Genomic DNA, 16,879 nt, shown 5'->3' with positions numbered 1-16,879 from the left:
AAAATATTAAAACTTTTAGGAGATGTTAACGATTAAGCTAACATCTACTTTAACTGGTTTTAAAAGCATGTATAGTTTATCCATTACAGTGAGCAAAGGTCTGCTTGAGGTGATTTAGAGGGTCATAGCTTAGATCTAGGAGAAACACTTTCTGTAAAGCGTCATTTATTGCTGTGTTACTTCTGTATAGTTGGATAATTTTGGTGATTTCATTTCAGAACCATTCGTGACTTGTGAATTATCTGAAGAAATGATTCACCAACATGAAGCATTTGACCATCATAATGCCAATTCCATCGAAAACGGTAATTTGTGTATTGATTGCGTGGACACAGATTCTAGGGAAAATCTTCAAAGCATCCACTAGATGGCAACACATGATTAAATTAAATTGTATAGGTACAGAGACTCTGATTCTGCATTTCATCTGTAGAGAGAGCGTTCATGTTTTTGTTATTGTCTGTGTCTCTGCTATACAGATTCACTATCTATATTGTCTTAGGGACCATTTTTACTAGGACAAAAAGTGATGGGAAATTTAAAATTTTTACAGTTGTTATTAGAATAATGCCACGTACACACGACCGGTCTTTTTGACAGCAAAGGTCCAACGGAACGAGTCCGTCAGACAATTAGATCGTGTGTGGGCTCCATCGGACCTTTGCTTGCCAAAAATCCGGCGGACTTTAGAAATAGAACATGTTTTACATTTTCCCACCAGAACTCCGCCAGACCGAGAAATCCGCTCGTCTGTATGCTGGTCCGACGGACAAAAACCGATGCTAGGACAGCTATTGGCTACTGGCTATGAACTTCTTTATTCTAGTCCGGTCGTACGTCATCACATTCAAATCCGTCTGACTTTGGTGTGATTGTGTGTGGCCAAGTCCGTTCATTCGGAAAGTCCATCGGAACTCCGTCAAAAGTCCGTCAGACAGACCGTCGGACCTAGTCCCTCAAAAAGTCCGGTCGTGTGTACGTGGCATAAGAGGTATCTAGAATAGAGTAATAGAGTATCTTCTATTAGGGACACCTGTTCCAGTGACAACTATCTAAGGGAGCAATTACCCTCACTTTGTAGAGATTTCCTCTAACTTCCTGTTGCATCTTTGAATGACAGGAAGTAAAGAAAAACTTCCCAACATCACACAGAAAAAAAAAAAAAAAGCTGATAGGAGTTTGAACCATTTCCTTATGCATTCAAAGCTAAACAGATGTCAATTCTACGGAAAAAAAAACATGACACAGTGCACGTTGAAAACACACAAAAGCACATACATTTTTACAAGGCAAACCCTGAATCTGGCCTTATAGATGAATCCCCATCAGTGCTTATAAGTATGATCTGTCAATAAAAAAGAAATTGTCTACTGTTGTAGACTTTGTTCCAGTTTAACATGCTTAATATACAGACAGTTCTAATGTGTGTGTGTATGTATATATATATATATATATATATATATATATATATATATATATATATATATCTTTTTTTTTTTTTTCAGGTAACTCAGACCTCTTCTCAGGGAATATGGAAACAATGGAGAAAAAGGTAATCATAAAGTGAATCTATCACTTTTTCATGTTTATAGTGAAGTGACTGGCCTCAGGTGATGTATAGAGATGAAACAAATCCTCCTACAAAAGTTGAATTTTTTTGGATGTCCTGTCAGCTTCTTAAACTATATTAAAGTTTTAACATAGGCTCAGAAACCGATAGGAAATTCAAAATTTTGGAGAGTTCTTGAAGAGCGTAGTTCTGCTGAACACTTGTCTCACTTTTGTGTTGGCTGCTTGTCTCAAAAAACAAGATGTTTAATGGTGGTGGTATGTTACTCCTCTTGCATGTTGGTCCTGGGTTGCTCAACTCCTGGAGGAACCGGTTAGGGTTCTGATACATTAACAAAATGGTATCAGTGTGTTTGGAGTGAGGTGAACCTTTTATAAAGAATCATGGAAATCGGCTTGACTCCAGTCTTTAGTGGTATTAGAAAAATTATGCCACCAACATGTTTTGGTGGAGTAAAGCTCCCCCTTCTTAACGCCTGAGCTGTATGGTGCCTGCCTGGAGATGATATCCATGTTTTGCGTCTTTACGGTGTCCCAGCTATGATGTTAGCAGTAAAAGTGCCAAACAAAGGATTCTTTACATAAGGCACACCTCACGTCACACACACTGAAAATATCACATATGTCAAAGGAAGATGGAGATATACCTTGCCATATGCAGAGGACATTTTTTGTTTCACTATCATCTTAATTCTAGGACAATTCAACAAAGACATCAATTATTGTATTATTCATTATTATTATTTATTTTTTACATTTGCACGAAATAACATGTATGGAAATATGCATTCAACATCTGCTGAAATAATTGTCCAGCAGATTGATGAATTTCCCTTTAGCAGATGGCTTAATGAAATATGTCATTGATGTCCGCAAGCCAGTACTAAGGGTGTATACAAGAATAATTACAATAGAAATAATAAGTGTTTACAAAAATGTGAGGGGTGTACTCATTTTTGTGACATACGTTATATATATATATATATATATATATATATATATATATATATATATATATATATATATATATATACATATACATATACACACACACAAACTCACAGTATACACTTACACAGTAAAACCTTTTGTTGTCTGGAAGAGGCCCTTGTCCTCATCGACATGGGGACAGGGTGCTTTGAGGTGGGGGGGCCGCAGGGCCCCTCCTTCCCCAAAGCACCCCCCATGTTGAGGGCACGCGGCCTGGTACGGTTCGGGGTGGCGCTCGTTCGTCCCCGCCCCCCTTTCCTGACCGGCCGGGCTGCATGCTCGGATAAGGGTCTGGTATGGACTTTGGGGGGACCCCCATGCCCATGCAGGGTTAGGGTTACCCTTAAAACCCATACCAGGCGATGGGGCTCGCAAGGTGTCAATCTCGCCGATGGAAGCGGCGACATTGACTTCCTTCCCTAGTCCCGTCGTACCTCAAGTCACGTTCAAAATGAACAGCCTTTAGTTCTTGTGTGGGCTAGTCCGTTCATTTGGAAAGTCTGGCGGACTAGCACACAGACGAGCAGATTGTCGACCGGAAAGCCGACCTTTGGGAAGAAAAAGTTAGCCAGAGCCCACACACGGTCGAATTGTCCGTCGGACTCTGTCTGCAGGAGTTTGCTTCTAATCCTCTTGCTGCCATTTGTGGATGGACATTTTATGGTTACACAACCTATCACATTGCCATAATCTTTTTATATGGACTTTAAACGAAAGGACTTATAAATAAATGGTTGTGGGACGAATCATTTGAGTTTCCATTATTTCTTATGGGGAAATTCGCTTTGATATACAAGTGCTTTGGATTACAATCATGTTTCTGGAAAGAATTATGCTCGTAATCCAAGGTTTTACTATATATATATATACTGTATATATATATATATATATATATATATATATATATATATATATATATATAAATATTGGCCTTCCAAAAAGCTTTATATTTTTGTTTAGTCTCTTTCATTAACCAGTTGCGGACCGCCCACTGTAGGGTGGTCACTCTGCGCCAGATAACGTACTTAGCATGTGATCTGTCACTTCCAGGTCTGGGGTGCAACCGCTGGCGACCTGCTCCCGCTTTGAGCCAGCGGGAGCCAATTAGTGGGTCCGGTGAACGTGTTGTCCGCCGGAACCTGCCGACCGCTCATGAGAAAGGCCTATGTAAACAAGTCAGATAGCCATTCTGCAAGAGGGGAATGTGCTGATCCCGTGTTTGTTCTAAGCAGTAACACAGATCTTTACATTCCCCCAGTCAAAGCACTCCCCATAATTAGTAATCACTCCTAGGGAACACAGTTAACCCTTTGATTGCCCCGAGGTTAACCCCTTCCCGACCAGTGTCATTAGAACAGTAACAGTGCATATTTTTTTAAGCACTGATCACTGTATTAGTGTCACTGGTCCCCAAAAAGTGCCAAAAGTGTCAGTTAGGTGTCCAATTTGTCCACCACAATAGTGCAGTCCAGGTAAAAAAAATATATATACCATTGTTTGTAGCCTCTATAACTTTTGCGTAAACCAATCAATATGGATGTTTTCGGATTTTTTTTTTTTACCAAAAACATGTAGCAGAATACATATTGGCCTAAATTGATGAAGAAATTTGATGTTTTTAAATGTTTTTATTGGGAATGTTTTATAGCAGAAAGTAAAATATATATATATATATATATATATATATATATATATATATATATATATATATATTTCAAAATTGTCAGCCTTTTTTTGTATATAGCGCAAAACATAAAACTGCAGAGGTGATCAAATACCACCAAAAGAAAGCTCTATTAGTGGGCAAAAATTGTAAGTTAAAGTGATTGCTGTATTGCGGAAAAAGGCCTGGTCGTGAAGGGGGGTAAAACTTCTGGAGCTGAAGTGGTTAAACTGTTGTAGATTCAGATATAGAGTAGAGCATTTTTTTTAGTTGAATGTTCCATGCTTTTTACCCAGATGCTCCTTCATGTGGGGATAATGGGACCTTGAGTCATTATTAGACATTATGCCCTTAAAAATATTCAGGGGCCTAGGCTATGCATTTTGACAACAAGGGGACAGCACCATAGAAGAAGGCAAGTTACATTTTAATTTGTAGCTGGTAAGCTAGAGTTGCTAGGGTGTCATAGGCCTATGTATTCTTGTAGCAACTCAAAGTCTTTATGTTCTTAAAACCGTTCTAATTTTGGCTGTACTGTTCTGACATATCTTTGTCTCACAGGAAAGTAGTTTGTCTCTTCATATGATCATCACTGCAGTTTGTATATCATTAATCGTACTAGTTGTGGTTTCCCTGCTCATTCTAAAGTTCAGAGGTAAGTGCTACAATAGCTCTTAAAGAGTACCCATACCTTATACATTGTGCAGGCCATCGGTTCTTGAGTGCTATAAACATATAAGTAGTTAATTCAATTAACTGAGCGAAGGCTTATTTAATGAGAACCTGTCTACCAGTAGGTTTTGTTGCACTTTCTGCCCATGTAAGTCAACTGTTTTGTGTCACCACACCCTTTCCCCCAAAAACCCCAGTCAGCTAGGGAATTTTATTATCACATTTATAAAATCAGGCCAGTGGTATACAAAGTCAACAAATGGCCCCTGTACAAGAAGAATTTTGAGTCTCTGACTGGCCAGCTACAAACTCTTATTCCCTGTGCATAGGATAGATAGCAACCGTACAAAAGACCACTCTGATCAAAAGGGTAAAGCCCCCAGATTGAGTGAAAAAAGCGGTTAAGCAATGGCAAACAAGGCTTGTTCAGATAGTTAGCATGGCAATACCAAGGACTATTTCATGGCTCTAGTAGGCATATAGGTTACTGCCAGTGTCACTTCCAATCCAAATATCATCAAGAAGAAATGGTTAAAGCAGTCTTTATGAATCAGGTCTGGTTAGGTAGGGGGTGATGGTGATGCATGCTGCCCAACACGACTTCACAGTTAGAACATCATAAAGAACCATGAATAATGCACCCCTATTTCCTGTCCTAGGAATGTGCAGTGACTAGGTCCATATGAAGGTCTCAAACTCACTTCTAGGATAACAGGGCCTTTAAACTCCAGAGGGCCCTTGAGCAACCACACAGTCTGTACAAATAGGTTGTCTGCCCCTGGATCAGATATCCTAACTAGGGATGAGCTGAATGTACCTGAGTTCAGTTTGTGGCAGGTTCAGTTTGTGGCAGGTCCAGTAAACACTATTAAATTTGTGTGTTGCTTCCAAAGTCAATGGAAGCTGAATGTTAAAAAACGTAGTGGCCATTTTTTAGGCTAAAAGGCAATGGATTGTCAAACAAATAATATGCGGATAGAGCACTGCCATGAGAAACATGTACCACAGCAAAAAAAAAAAAAAAGTAAGTTTGGCGGGGAACATCATTTATTTTAATAGTCGACATTAAAATTGCACAATTCTGTAAATAACAAGCCAGAGAATGCTCTTAACCTGCCCACAAATTGCCACATCTGTACGCTGTATACATCCTACCACAGAAAACCTGACATTTACAGTACAAGAAAGAAAGCCGTTTAAATTACTGGTAAATGACAGTTCCCAGCCTCTTACTTATGTTTGTAAACAAAGATGAATTTTCTTCATCTATTTCAGACCCTTAGCCTAGATAAAGGTATAATATAGATTTATATGGGGGACCCCACACAAATAAAGAAATAAAACAGCATGGGGTTCCCCCTAAAAATACATAGCAGACCCCAGGACCTTATCCATGATGAGTCCAAACTGGATAGTAGGGCGGAAAAAAATGGCACAGGAGCTAAACATCATAAATAGTGTTTATTTCTATCATTACGTTGATGACGTTCAGCTGGTACTGAAAAAGCTGAAAGTCTGGTGTTTGTTCAGCCAAACGCCTGAAAAAGGCAATGGTTTAGAAACAGTTATTCACATTATGTGTGGTTGGTTGCCTCCAAAATAAGTATGTTGCCTCCAAATAAACTGCTGCCCTGGGCGAATGCCTATGTTGGCTATGCAGAACTCTGGCCTGATCAAAATTGACATATACATACTGTAGTACCTCCTCCTTGGTTTCTAAACCACCACGGCTATCAACCACATCTTCGTCTCACTACTTACTGAGTTACTGGGCTGGAAGATGTATGTGGTCAGTGGTTTCGGACCTGCGAATTTTAAATTGACAAGAGTTATTCTAGCAGAGCTGCACATACATTTGAAATATCAAGCTATAACATGTGCTGAGCCTCCTTTAACTATGATGTCACAGCTGTTTTATAGAAACCTATGGCTTCATGATAGGAATAAAAGTACATACATTTTTCTCAGTGGCTTTAAAATGCTAGAAAAATTCTACATCTAAATGTTCACCTATTGCTGTTTCCTAATCCAGGTAAAGAAAGAGGACGTTATCTTTTTGGCTTTGATCCTAAGTAAGTATAAAGTTATTAGTTATCATTTTCAATAAAACTACATTACATAAAACATACAGTAGGTGTAGTGCTATACCTTAAATACTAAGCATAAACCATGTGTAAAACTAAATAAAACTTTTTAGAAATTGATTTGTTTGTGCTATTTCATTCTTAAAATATAATAAAATGAACCTTCAATCCTTGTGGTTTCTTTAATTTCTGTGCTAAACCATAGCGCTGTGCAAAACCACAGATTATTGCTCCATGCTATCTGCTGAGTATTGCCCTTCGATCCTTAATTTGTCCTTAATTTCTGTGCAAAACCATACAAGTGTGCACAAAGAATTTTGGGTCCATGCCCCTGAATACGTCTTGACGACGAAATGCATTGGTCGGGGCTTCATGTCTGATGTCACTTCTATTATGTGAACCACATTGCCATGGTAGAAACTAGAAAGTATTTGTTTAATATTAAGAAAGGCAACGCTATGGAGATTTTATGTGAGTAAATATAGTGAAGTAAAGTGAAGATAGTAAATAAAAAAGATTTTACGCAATTTGCTGATATTTCTTACATTTTATGGTGCTTGATATGGTGGACTAGAGCTGAAAGGTTGGAGAAGTCCATCATAGGTGCCAAAGGAGGAGGTGCTGCTCTGGAAGAGAACAAATATCAGTGTCAGGCCTTCTTTTTAATATAAGGGGTCTTATTATCTGGTGAATGCCCCACGGTGGGGCATGTGGAGAATTAGAGGCACTTTTTTGGCATGTTTGCTCTTTGCATGATTGCACAACAATGGTATGAATGAGCATTTGAGACACAAGAGTAATATTATGCAGATCTCACTTAGGAATACTGCAGTTTGCACAAATAGTTTTTGCCAATTAATTGAGGACACATTGAGGTTGATTTGCTAGAGGCAAATATACTGCAAGTGCATTTTCTCTAGATCTGAAGGGAAGCTTTGTTGGTTTCTATCATCCAATCATTTACAAACATAAAATGCTGTTTTTTTTTTCCTTGCATGTGATTGGGTATTCTTTGTAAAGTGAAGCTTTATCTCATTTATTAAGCTCTGGAGCAACTGCACTTACAGTGCACAGTATATTTGCCCTTAGTAAATCAACCCCATAGTATTGTTTGAATGCACTTTAAGGCTCCTTTCACACTGGGGCCGTGCAGCCATCGGTGGTAAAGCGCCGCTATTTTTAGCGGCACTTTAGCGTTGTTTTAGCGGCAGTCTGCGGCCGCTAGCAGGGTGGTTTTAACCCCCGCTAGCGGCCGAAAAAGGGTTAAAATCGCCCGCAAAGCTGTGCTTTGCCAGCGGTATAGCCGCGCTGTCCCATTGATTTCAATGGGTAGGAGCGGTTTAAGAGCGGTGAATATACCGCTCCTTTCACCGCTCCAAAGATGCGGCTAGCAGAACTTTTTTCACCATCCTGCTAGCACACCACTCCAGTGCAAAAGCCCGAGAAAGGGGCCGTTTTTTTTTATTATAAGTTTAAAAATAATACTCTGCAGATAATATGGAGCAATCATCTGCGGTTTCGTATAGAAGTTGAAGACACTTTTAATTTGAATATTTTGTTTATTTGCACAGACAACAGAGTATTGTTTATATACATATTAATATCAGTTTAAGGGCTGGTTCACACTGCTGCGATGCCAGACATCGCATGTAATTCGCATCACATTGCTGTGCAGACTTCATGCGAAGTCTGTGCAATGCAAATTTCAGCCATAGAAACTGTATGGCTGAATTCGCATCACATTCCGACCAAACTCGTGCAGGACCCTTTTTTGGTCTGCACCAGAATCGAAACGCATGGGTGTTCACATCTATGTTATCCAATTCTACAAATCGTGCTGCGTTTTGCAAACTGATTGTGGGGTGTCGTTAACATGCACTCCGTAATCAGTTCGCATGAACAGGTTCGCAATTTAGATGCGGTGCGAATTTGCAGTGAATTCGCTGTGAATTTGCGCAGCATCTAGAGTGAACCGAGCCTAAAGCCTTGTACACATGGTACAAAAATCAGAAGGGGATTGTCGTTTGACAGGCTGTTGTTCAAAATTCATACCGTTAGTACGCTCTTTTCGACAATTGTTTTCCAATTTTTGGACAACAAATGTTGGATGACAGGCTAGTAAATTTTTGACGTATGGCGGCTCCACGTTTGATTTTCAGATGGTCAGTACACAAATCCGTCACACAAAAGTCGAAAGTACAAACACGCATGATCGGAACCAAGGAACCAGAAGCGGTTGGTCTTGTAAACTAGCGTTCGTAATTGAGAAATAACATTCGTGACACGCCAAATTATGAAATGACAAAATTCTCATCTTCTTTAACCACTTCAGCCCCAGAAGAATTTACCCCCTTCCTGTCCAGAGCACTTTTTACGATACGGCACTGCGTCCCTTTAACTGACAATTGCGCGGTCATGCGATGTTGCACCCAAACAAAGTTTATGTCCTTTTTTTCTCACAAATAGAGCTTTCTTTTGGTGGTATTTGATCACCTCTGCGGTTTTTATTTTTTGCGGTGTAAATAAAAAAAGACCGTCAATTTTGAAAAAAAGCTTTTTTTTTTTTACTTTTTGCTATAATAAATATCCCGAAAAAATATATAGAAAAATGTTTTTTCCTCAGATTAGGCCGATATGTATTCTACATATTTTTGGTAAAAAAAAAAAATATCGCAATAAGTGTACATTGATTGGTTTGCGCAAAAGTTATAGCGTCTACAAAATAGGAGATAGATTTATGGTCTTTTTATTATTATTTTATTAGTAATGGCGGCAATCTGCGATTTTTATTGTGACGGCAAATATTATGGTGGACACATCGGACACTTTTGATACTATTTTGGGACCATTGTCATTTATACAGTGATCAGTGCTATAAAAATGCACAGATTACTGTATAAATGACACTGGCAGGGAAGGGCTTAAACACTAGGGGGCGATCAAGGGGTTAAGTGTGTCCTAGGGAGTGATTCTAACTGTGGGGGGATGGGCTACCTAGGACATGACAGCAATCGTGATGGCAGGGAGCAGTAGATCTGTCATGTCACTAGGCAGAATGGGGAAATGCCTTGTTTGCATCTCCCTGTTCTGCCGCTCTGTGACACGATCGCGGGACACCGGCGGACATCGAGTCCACGGATCGCACAGTCACGGAGCACGCGGCAGGCACGCGAGCACCACAATGCCACTTCTTAAAGGGGACGTACCTGTATGCCCATTTACGTAGCCACACTGACGTATCTCACGGTGCACTGGTCAGCAAGGGGTTAATGGGATAATAATGAAGCTACTTTGCATGTAGTTATACCAAATGTATTTTAAAAGGCATTTGTTTTGTACGATCTGAAAATCGCGATTTAACTCTCACAAATATCTACCAACATGAAATTGGCAGAAGGGGCTCAAAGGGTGGCACTTGAGAAATTAACTTCCTCTTTATACTCTCATAGTACGTCACTATGTTCATGTGGATAGTTAGTATGCTAGATAAAATCCTGCACACACTCTTGACAAAAAATCAGATGCTCGGTCGTCCAACAATCAGACCGTGTGTACGAGGCTTGAACGAGGCTTTGCAGATAGCATGGTTTGGCATGGTTTAGCATAGAAAATTAAGACACAGTAAAGATTGAATTTTTATTTTACTTTATTTAAGAATTAAATAACACAAACAAATCATAGTTTTTTCGGTTTTACACATGGTTTATGTTTTGTTTTAAGGGTATAGCGCAGCACCTTCATTGCATTGCATTGCACCTGTCTAATCCACAATATTGTGTGCAACTGTTGACCATATGATTGATTTTCCCTCTACAAGATTCTTATGGTCAGTAAGAATAAGAACAGGCACAGTAGTACCTTCAAGGAGATGTCTCCATTCTTTCAGGGCTAAAATGATCGCCAGCAGCTCTCTGTCACCAATCTCATAATTGCACTCAGCAGGTGACAATTTCTTGGAAAAGTAGCCACAGGGATGCATAGCGCTCTCAGAGTTAGGACGTTGAGACAGAAGGGCGCCAACTCCAGTCTCAGAAGCATCAACTTCTAGGATAAAAGGCAACATGGGATCAGGATGTGCCAACACAGGAGCAGAAACAAAGGCCTTAATGGACTCCGGAGACCAACTCTGTGGGTTACCGTCCTTTCTGGTCATATCAATCAGAGGCTTGACCAGAGACGAGAAGTTACGAATAAACTTCCGATAGTAGTTGGCAAAGCCCAGGAAACGCTGCAGAGGACGTAAACCCACGGGTTGAGGCTACTGTAGGACTGCCGACAGATTCTCTGGGTCCATCGAAAAACCAGCAGTGGAAATGACATAGCCCAGGAATTTAACCTGTTCACAATGGAACTCGCACTTCTCCAGTTTACAGTAGAGATTGTTCTCTCTTAGTTTCTGAAGAACATGACAGACATCTGTGTGGTGGTTTTCCAGGGACTTGGAAAATATGAGGATATCATCGAGATAAATCACCACACACAATTGCAACAAATCTTAGTGGACATCGTTAATAAATTCCTGGAAAACTGCCGGGGCGTTACAAAGACCAAAAGGCATTACCAGGTATTCATAATGGCCTGTTCTGGTATTAAACGCAGTTTTCCACTCGTCGCCCTCCTTAATGCGCACGAGATTGTATGCCCCTCTCAGGTCAAGCTTTGTGAAAACCTTTGCTCCCTTGAGGTGGTCAAATAACTCTGTAATCAATGGAATTGGGTAGGCATTCTTAATCATGACACGATTGAGACCCCTATAATCTATACAAGGTCTCAGTTAACCGCTCTTCTTTTTCACAAAGAAGAAACCAGCACCAGCAGGAGATGAGGACTTGCGGATGAAACCTCGACAAAGTGCGTCAGCAACATCCTCCTCCATGGCCTTATCCTCCAAGACCGACAAAGGGTCACGAGGAGCTATAGCACTAGGTTGAAGGTCAATTGCGCAATCATAAGGCCGGTGTGGAGGCAAACTACCGGCTTGAAGCAGTGTGAAGCAGTGCAAAGGACATTGGATACCTTCAGGAAGCATGTCTCACTGAATTGTGGTGACCAGGAGAGAACCTCAGCACAGAGCCAATCAAAAGAAGGGCTGTGCCTCTGTAACCAAGGATAACCAATAACCAGCAGAAATCTGGGTGAGGAAATAACTTGGAATTGGATTATCTCATGGTGAAGAGCCCCTATGGCCATGGACAACGGAACCGTCTCATGAGTTACATGGGTAGGCTGTAAAGGTCTTCTGTCAAGAGCCTCAATGGCAAGTGGAGTGTCACGCAGCTGCAGCGGAATCGAGTGCTGGGAAGCAAATGCAGCATCAATGAACAGGCCTGCAGCCCCAGAGTCAATTAGAGCCTGTATCTCGATGGACGACTCAGCCCAAGAAAGGGTGACCAAAACCAGGGGCTTATCCTTCTGGATAACTGGGGACGAAACAACGCCACCTAAGGTCTGTCCATGACAGGACCTCAATGTTCGGGCGTTCCCTGGACGGGTATGACAAGACTTCAAACAGTGACCTGCCTGACCACAATAAAGGCACAATCTCTCCCTCCTCCTAAAGGCTCTCTCATCTGCAGACAGACCCATGAAGCCCAGGTGCATGGGCTCATCTTCACTGACCAACTCGGTACCAGGAGGCATGGGAGGTGAGGGAGGCATGGGTGGGACTACAAAGCTCGGAGGCAAACGTACAGGAGACTTCCGCAAGCACTCCTTAAGAGAAAGTCTTTCTCTGAGTCTGGAGTCAATGAGGATGGCAAACGAGATCAAGCTCTCCAGCTCACTGGGTATATCTCGGGCTGCTATCTCATCCTTGATGGAATCCGAGAGACCATGAGAAAAAGCAGGCACGAGGGCCTCATTGTTCCAAGCAAACTTTTCTGCTGCCAGAGTACGTAATTCAATGGCGTAGTCGGCAACAGTTCTCATACTCTGTTTAATTGACATGAGGCACTTGGCAGCAGAACCGGAGTGTGCGGGAACGTCAAAAACCCTTTTAAAGGAGGCCACAAACTGAGGGTAACTCAAGACAACAGGTTTTTGCGTCTCCCATAGAGGGTTAGCCCAGGCCAAGGCTCTCTCAGAAAGCAAAGATATCATGAAACCTACTTTGCTTCTGTCCGTGGGAAACGCCTGGGGCAGCATTTCGAAGTAAATTTCAACCTGATTGAGAAACCCTCTGCATTGAACTGGATCACCCCCAAATCACTGGGGAAGCGGAGCAGAACCAGACATACCTCTTATAGAGGTAATACTCGAGGTGGGTGCCTGCACAGAGACTGGCGCAGCAGCAGGGATGGCCTGTGACTCAGGTTGTATCGGAGCAGCCACCGTGGAGGATTCCAGGTGAGCCGTGCGATTCAGGAGTGTTTGTAACGCCAAGGCAAACTCATCCATGCGGTGATCTTGCTCATCCAATCTGGAAAAAATATTACCAACAAGCGGATTGACTGTATCTTCTGAATTCATGGCTTTCGCGTACTGTCAGAAACCATGAAACAGACTGAGACAGAAGTACAATCAAATCACACTTGTTTATTAATAAAAAATAAAAAGGTAAATAGAAAAAAGCATAGTCAAGCATAGCCAGAGTCCAGTAGCCAGATCGGGTAGTCAGCCAGTCCAAAGTTCATTAACCAGATCAGGTAATCAGCCAGGCCAGAAGTCAGGGATCCAAGGAGAGCAACTGCAAGCAGGAAAGAAGCCAGGAGGGATGTCAGCAAGCCAGTCTTGAAACAAACAGCAGGAGATGGTTCCTTGTGATGTGACCAACGCGAAGGCAAAGGAAAGGGTGAGCTGGAAGGCTTTAAATTAGAGGTCGACCGATATGGGTTTTTCTCTGGCCGATGCTGATATTTAGAAATCATGGCGGCCGATAGCCGATATATGATGGCGATTTTTTTGGGCCGATATGTTAGGCCGATTTTATTTTATTTATTTATTTTTTTCCTTTTTTATTTATTTTTATTTTTTTTATCCCCCTTGATCTAACACACCTTTCCCACTGGGGCGTTTTTCAGGCGCTTTTGGGCTAAAAATAGCGCCTGTAAAGTGCCTGCAAAATGGCTCCCCTGCAGTCTGTGTGAAAGACAGAGTGCTTTCACACTGAGGCGATGCGCTGGCAGGATTTTAAAAAAAGTCCTGCAAGCAGCACGTTTGGAGTGGTGTATACCGCTCCTCCACCACTCCTGCCCATTGATATGAATGGGCACTACTGCCGAAGAGCATGCAATGCGATTTGGCAGCGGTGCTTCACGGGCGCATTTAACCTCTTCCTCGGCCGCTAGCTGGGTTATATGTGCCTCACTAGCAGCCAAATAGCACCGCTAAAATGATGGTAAAGAGCCGCTAAAACTTGCGTTTTACCATCAACGCCTGCCCGCTCCAGTGTGAAAGCAGTCTTCATAAGTGATACAGAAAATTTCTTCCATTTAAACATTTATTAAACAAAACAAACCTCTAATCAGTTTACTTGTATGTATAATTTAGATTAAAAAAAAAAACTATATATTAAATAAAAACAGGTAGTCAAAACTTTTGGACGAAAAAAAAAAAATGGGCTAACTTTACTGTTTTTATTTTATTTTTATTTTTTAAATAGTGTATTTTTTTCCCAAAAAAATGCATTTGAAACCTCTGTGCAAATGCCGTGTGACATAAAATATTGCAACAACCGCTATTTAATTCCCTAGGATCTCTGCTAAAAAAATATATATAATTTTTGGGGGGTCTAAGTGATTTTCTGGCAGAAAATACAGGATTTTTACTTGTAAGCAACAAGTGTCAGAAAAGATTTAGTCTTTAAATGGTTAAACTGAGAACTTACTACACACAGAGATGACTTCATTCATTCAAGTGTAAACATTGTATCTTTCTGTTCTTTTCTTGGCAGCCTGCCCAGAGAGGAGGAAAGACGTTTCTATGACAACTCAGGCAACTTACACTGACTTCTATTACAGAAGTCATTTCAAAGTCCCGCTGTAGTTCTAAATCGGCTTTTTATCAGCACAATCGGCCGATGCCGATTATTTAAAAAACGGCAAATATCGGCCGATATATCGGTCGACCTCTACTTTAAATAGGCAGGTCAGATGAGCATCATCTGGCACAGCTGGTAACTGTGGAAAGAGAAGAGAACTGGCAATTAGCAGACAGCTGAGTGGCCAGCCCAGAGGAGGAAGGGCTAAGCCAGCCCTGACACCTTGGCACCCCAGATGTTTTGGAACTACATTTCCCATGATACTCATGCACTCTGCAGTGTAGTGGAGCATCATGGGAAAAGTAGTTTCAAAACATCTGGGGTGCCAAGGTTCACCATCACTGTCCTAGGGAATTGACTCATCCTGGACTAGTCATATCTGATAGCAAGTTCAGAGACACATTACTAATGAACAAATATAAATTATGCAAAGGAAAACATTGCAAGTAATAATTTAAATACTTAATTTTGCATTTGCCTGCAATCAGATTTAATTTTGTCTTTTTAATTCTCTTTATATCCTTCTCAGTTTGGAACTGGTCGTTAATGCCGAAGCTCCATTGTCAGAAACAGACGCTGGAATTTCACAAACAGTCACATCTGAAGTGGATAAAGTTGAGGCTGACAAATTTACATTATAAAAGCGAAGGACTACTAACAAAACTAAAGATTAATTTTTGCATTTCAAGCTTTTCAGCCAAGGAGAACTATTTGTTTAGTTACTTGTACAAATTACACTCAAGTGTGAAAATTGAAGACTGTTTCTAAATGATAGTGTTACCCATCACAACCAGATTCCAGCTGCCAGTCCTCTAGTGCTGAAAATAAATGAAGCATGAGTTGGTCCCAACTGAATAGAAGCTGTTTCACAGCCACTCAAAGGAGTGGTCTTCAAAAATATCTTAATTTTGCCTGTCTATTACAATTATTCATCTTTAGGCTCTGCTCTTGTGCTCTTGGTAAAATATCCTTTGTACTCCTCCATGCTAGTCTATTGGGTTTATCCTTAAAGCTGAAAGCTAGGTATGATCTTTATTTCATAATTGCATTGGCCCAAGCTGGACCAATGTAAGTGTGCATATCCCATACCTAATGATCTGCAGGAACAGCTGACAATCACTGTAGAAGTTGCTGCTAGTACAGTGATCACTGCAATCCTCTGGGTCCTGTGCAAGCAGCTTCCCTTCTGCATAGTGATCACAGGGAGTTGTTGACTGGGCACTACCACCATTCACAAAATGTCTTGTCATGGATCTAGTTCTTAAAGGAAGTGGCACTCCTGCATTGACAGTGTAATATTGTAGAGACTGTCCCCCATTGATTCTGACTGTCAATGAAATTGTTTGTGAAGAATCATCACTTAAAGACTATACCTTTGTTTTAAAGGTTATTGTCTTTACATGATGATTCTTCACATACAATTTCATTGACATTGACAGTCAGAAGTAACATCGCTATTGTTCAAATTAAAGTTATCTCTAAATGTCTAACTTTGAGTCTCCACCTCCCCTTCACTTCTCCTCCGCAATCCTTTCCCACCAAAAATCCCCACATGTACACTATCTTAGGCTTAATTTTTATATGTACCCTTTCCAGGTGCCTTCAGATCAGTCACATGACACACTTGGTCATCTCTCCCTCTTTTCATCAATGGGGGCCAGTCTCTACAATATTACACTGTCAATGCAGGAGTGCCACTTCCTTTTATGCCATGTACAAACAACCAGTTTTCCCGGCGGAATAAACTCTGAAGGTTTTTCCGTCGGAATTCCGACGGAATTCCACTGAAACTGTCTTGCGTACACACGATCACACCAAAGTCTGATCGTCAAAAATGCAGTGACGCACAACACGTACGAAGGGACTAGAAAAAGGAAGTTTAATAACCGGTAGTCAATAGCTTCCATCTCGTACTTGCTTCAG

At 41.0% G+C, this 16,879-nt stretch overlaps 1 protein-coding gene across 2 annotated transcripts in view; it reads left to right on the top strand.

Annotated features, from left to right (window-relative positions):
• The window catches only part of LOC143960202 (uncharacterized), a 68,972-nt gene extending 53,034 nt beyond the window's left edge, over window positions 1-15,938 (top strand). For both annotated transcript variants that reach the window (XM_077468527.1, XM_077468526.1), the window contains exons 4-8: window positions 219-305; window positions 1,506-1,552; window positions 4,784-4,877; window positions 6,927-6,966; window positions 15,486-15,938. In XM_077468527.1, coding sequence (XP_077324653.1) covers window positions 219-305; window positions 1,506-1,552; window positions 4,784-4,877; window positions 6,927-6,966; window positions 15,486-15,597 — 380 coding nt within the window. In that variant the 3' untranslated portion in view covers window positions 15,598-15,938. The remainder of the gene's footprint in view (window positions 1-218; window positions 306-1,505; window positions 1,553-4,783; window positions 4,878-6,926; window positions 6,967-15,485) is intronic.
• Window positions 15,939-16,879: the final 941 nt, after the last annotated feature.

The sequence above is a fragment of the Lithobates pipiens genome, unplaced genomic scaffold, assembly GCF_037356315.1.
Source record: "Lithobates pipiens isolate NorthernLeopardFrog02 unplaced genomic scaffold, aLitPip1_a1.2 Scaffold_8, whole genome shotgun sequence".
NCBI classification, from domain to species: domain Eukaryota; kingdom Metazoa; phylum Chordata; class Amphibia; order Anura; family Ranidae; genus Lithobates; species Lithobates pipiens.
The sequence above is the reverse complement of the archived record's forward strand: the minus strand, read 5'-3'. Positions and strand labels throughout refer to the sequence as shown.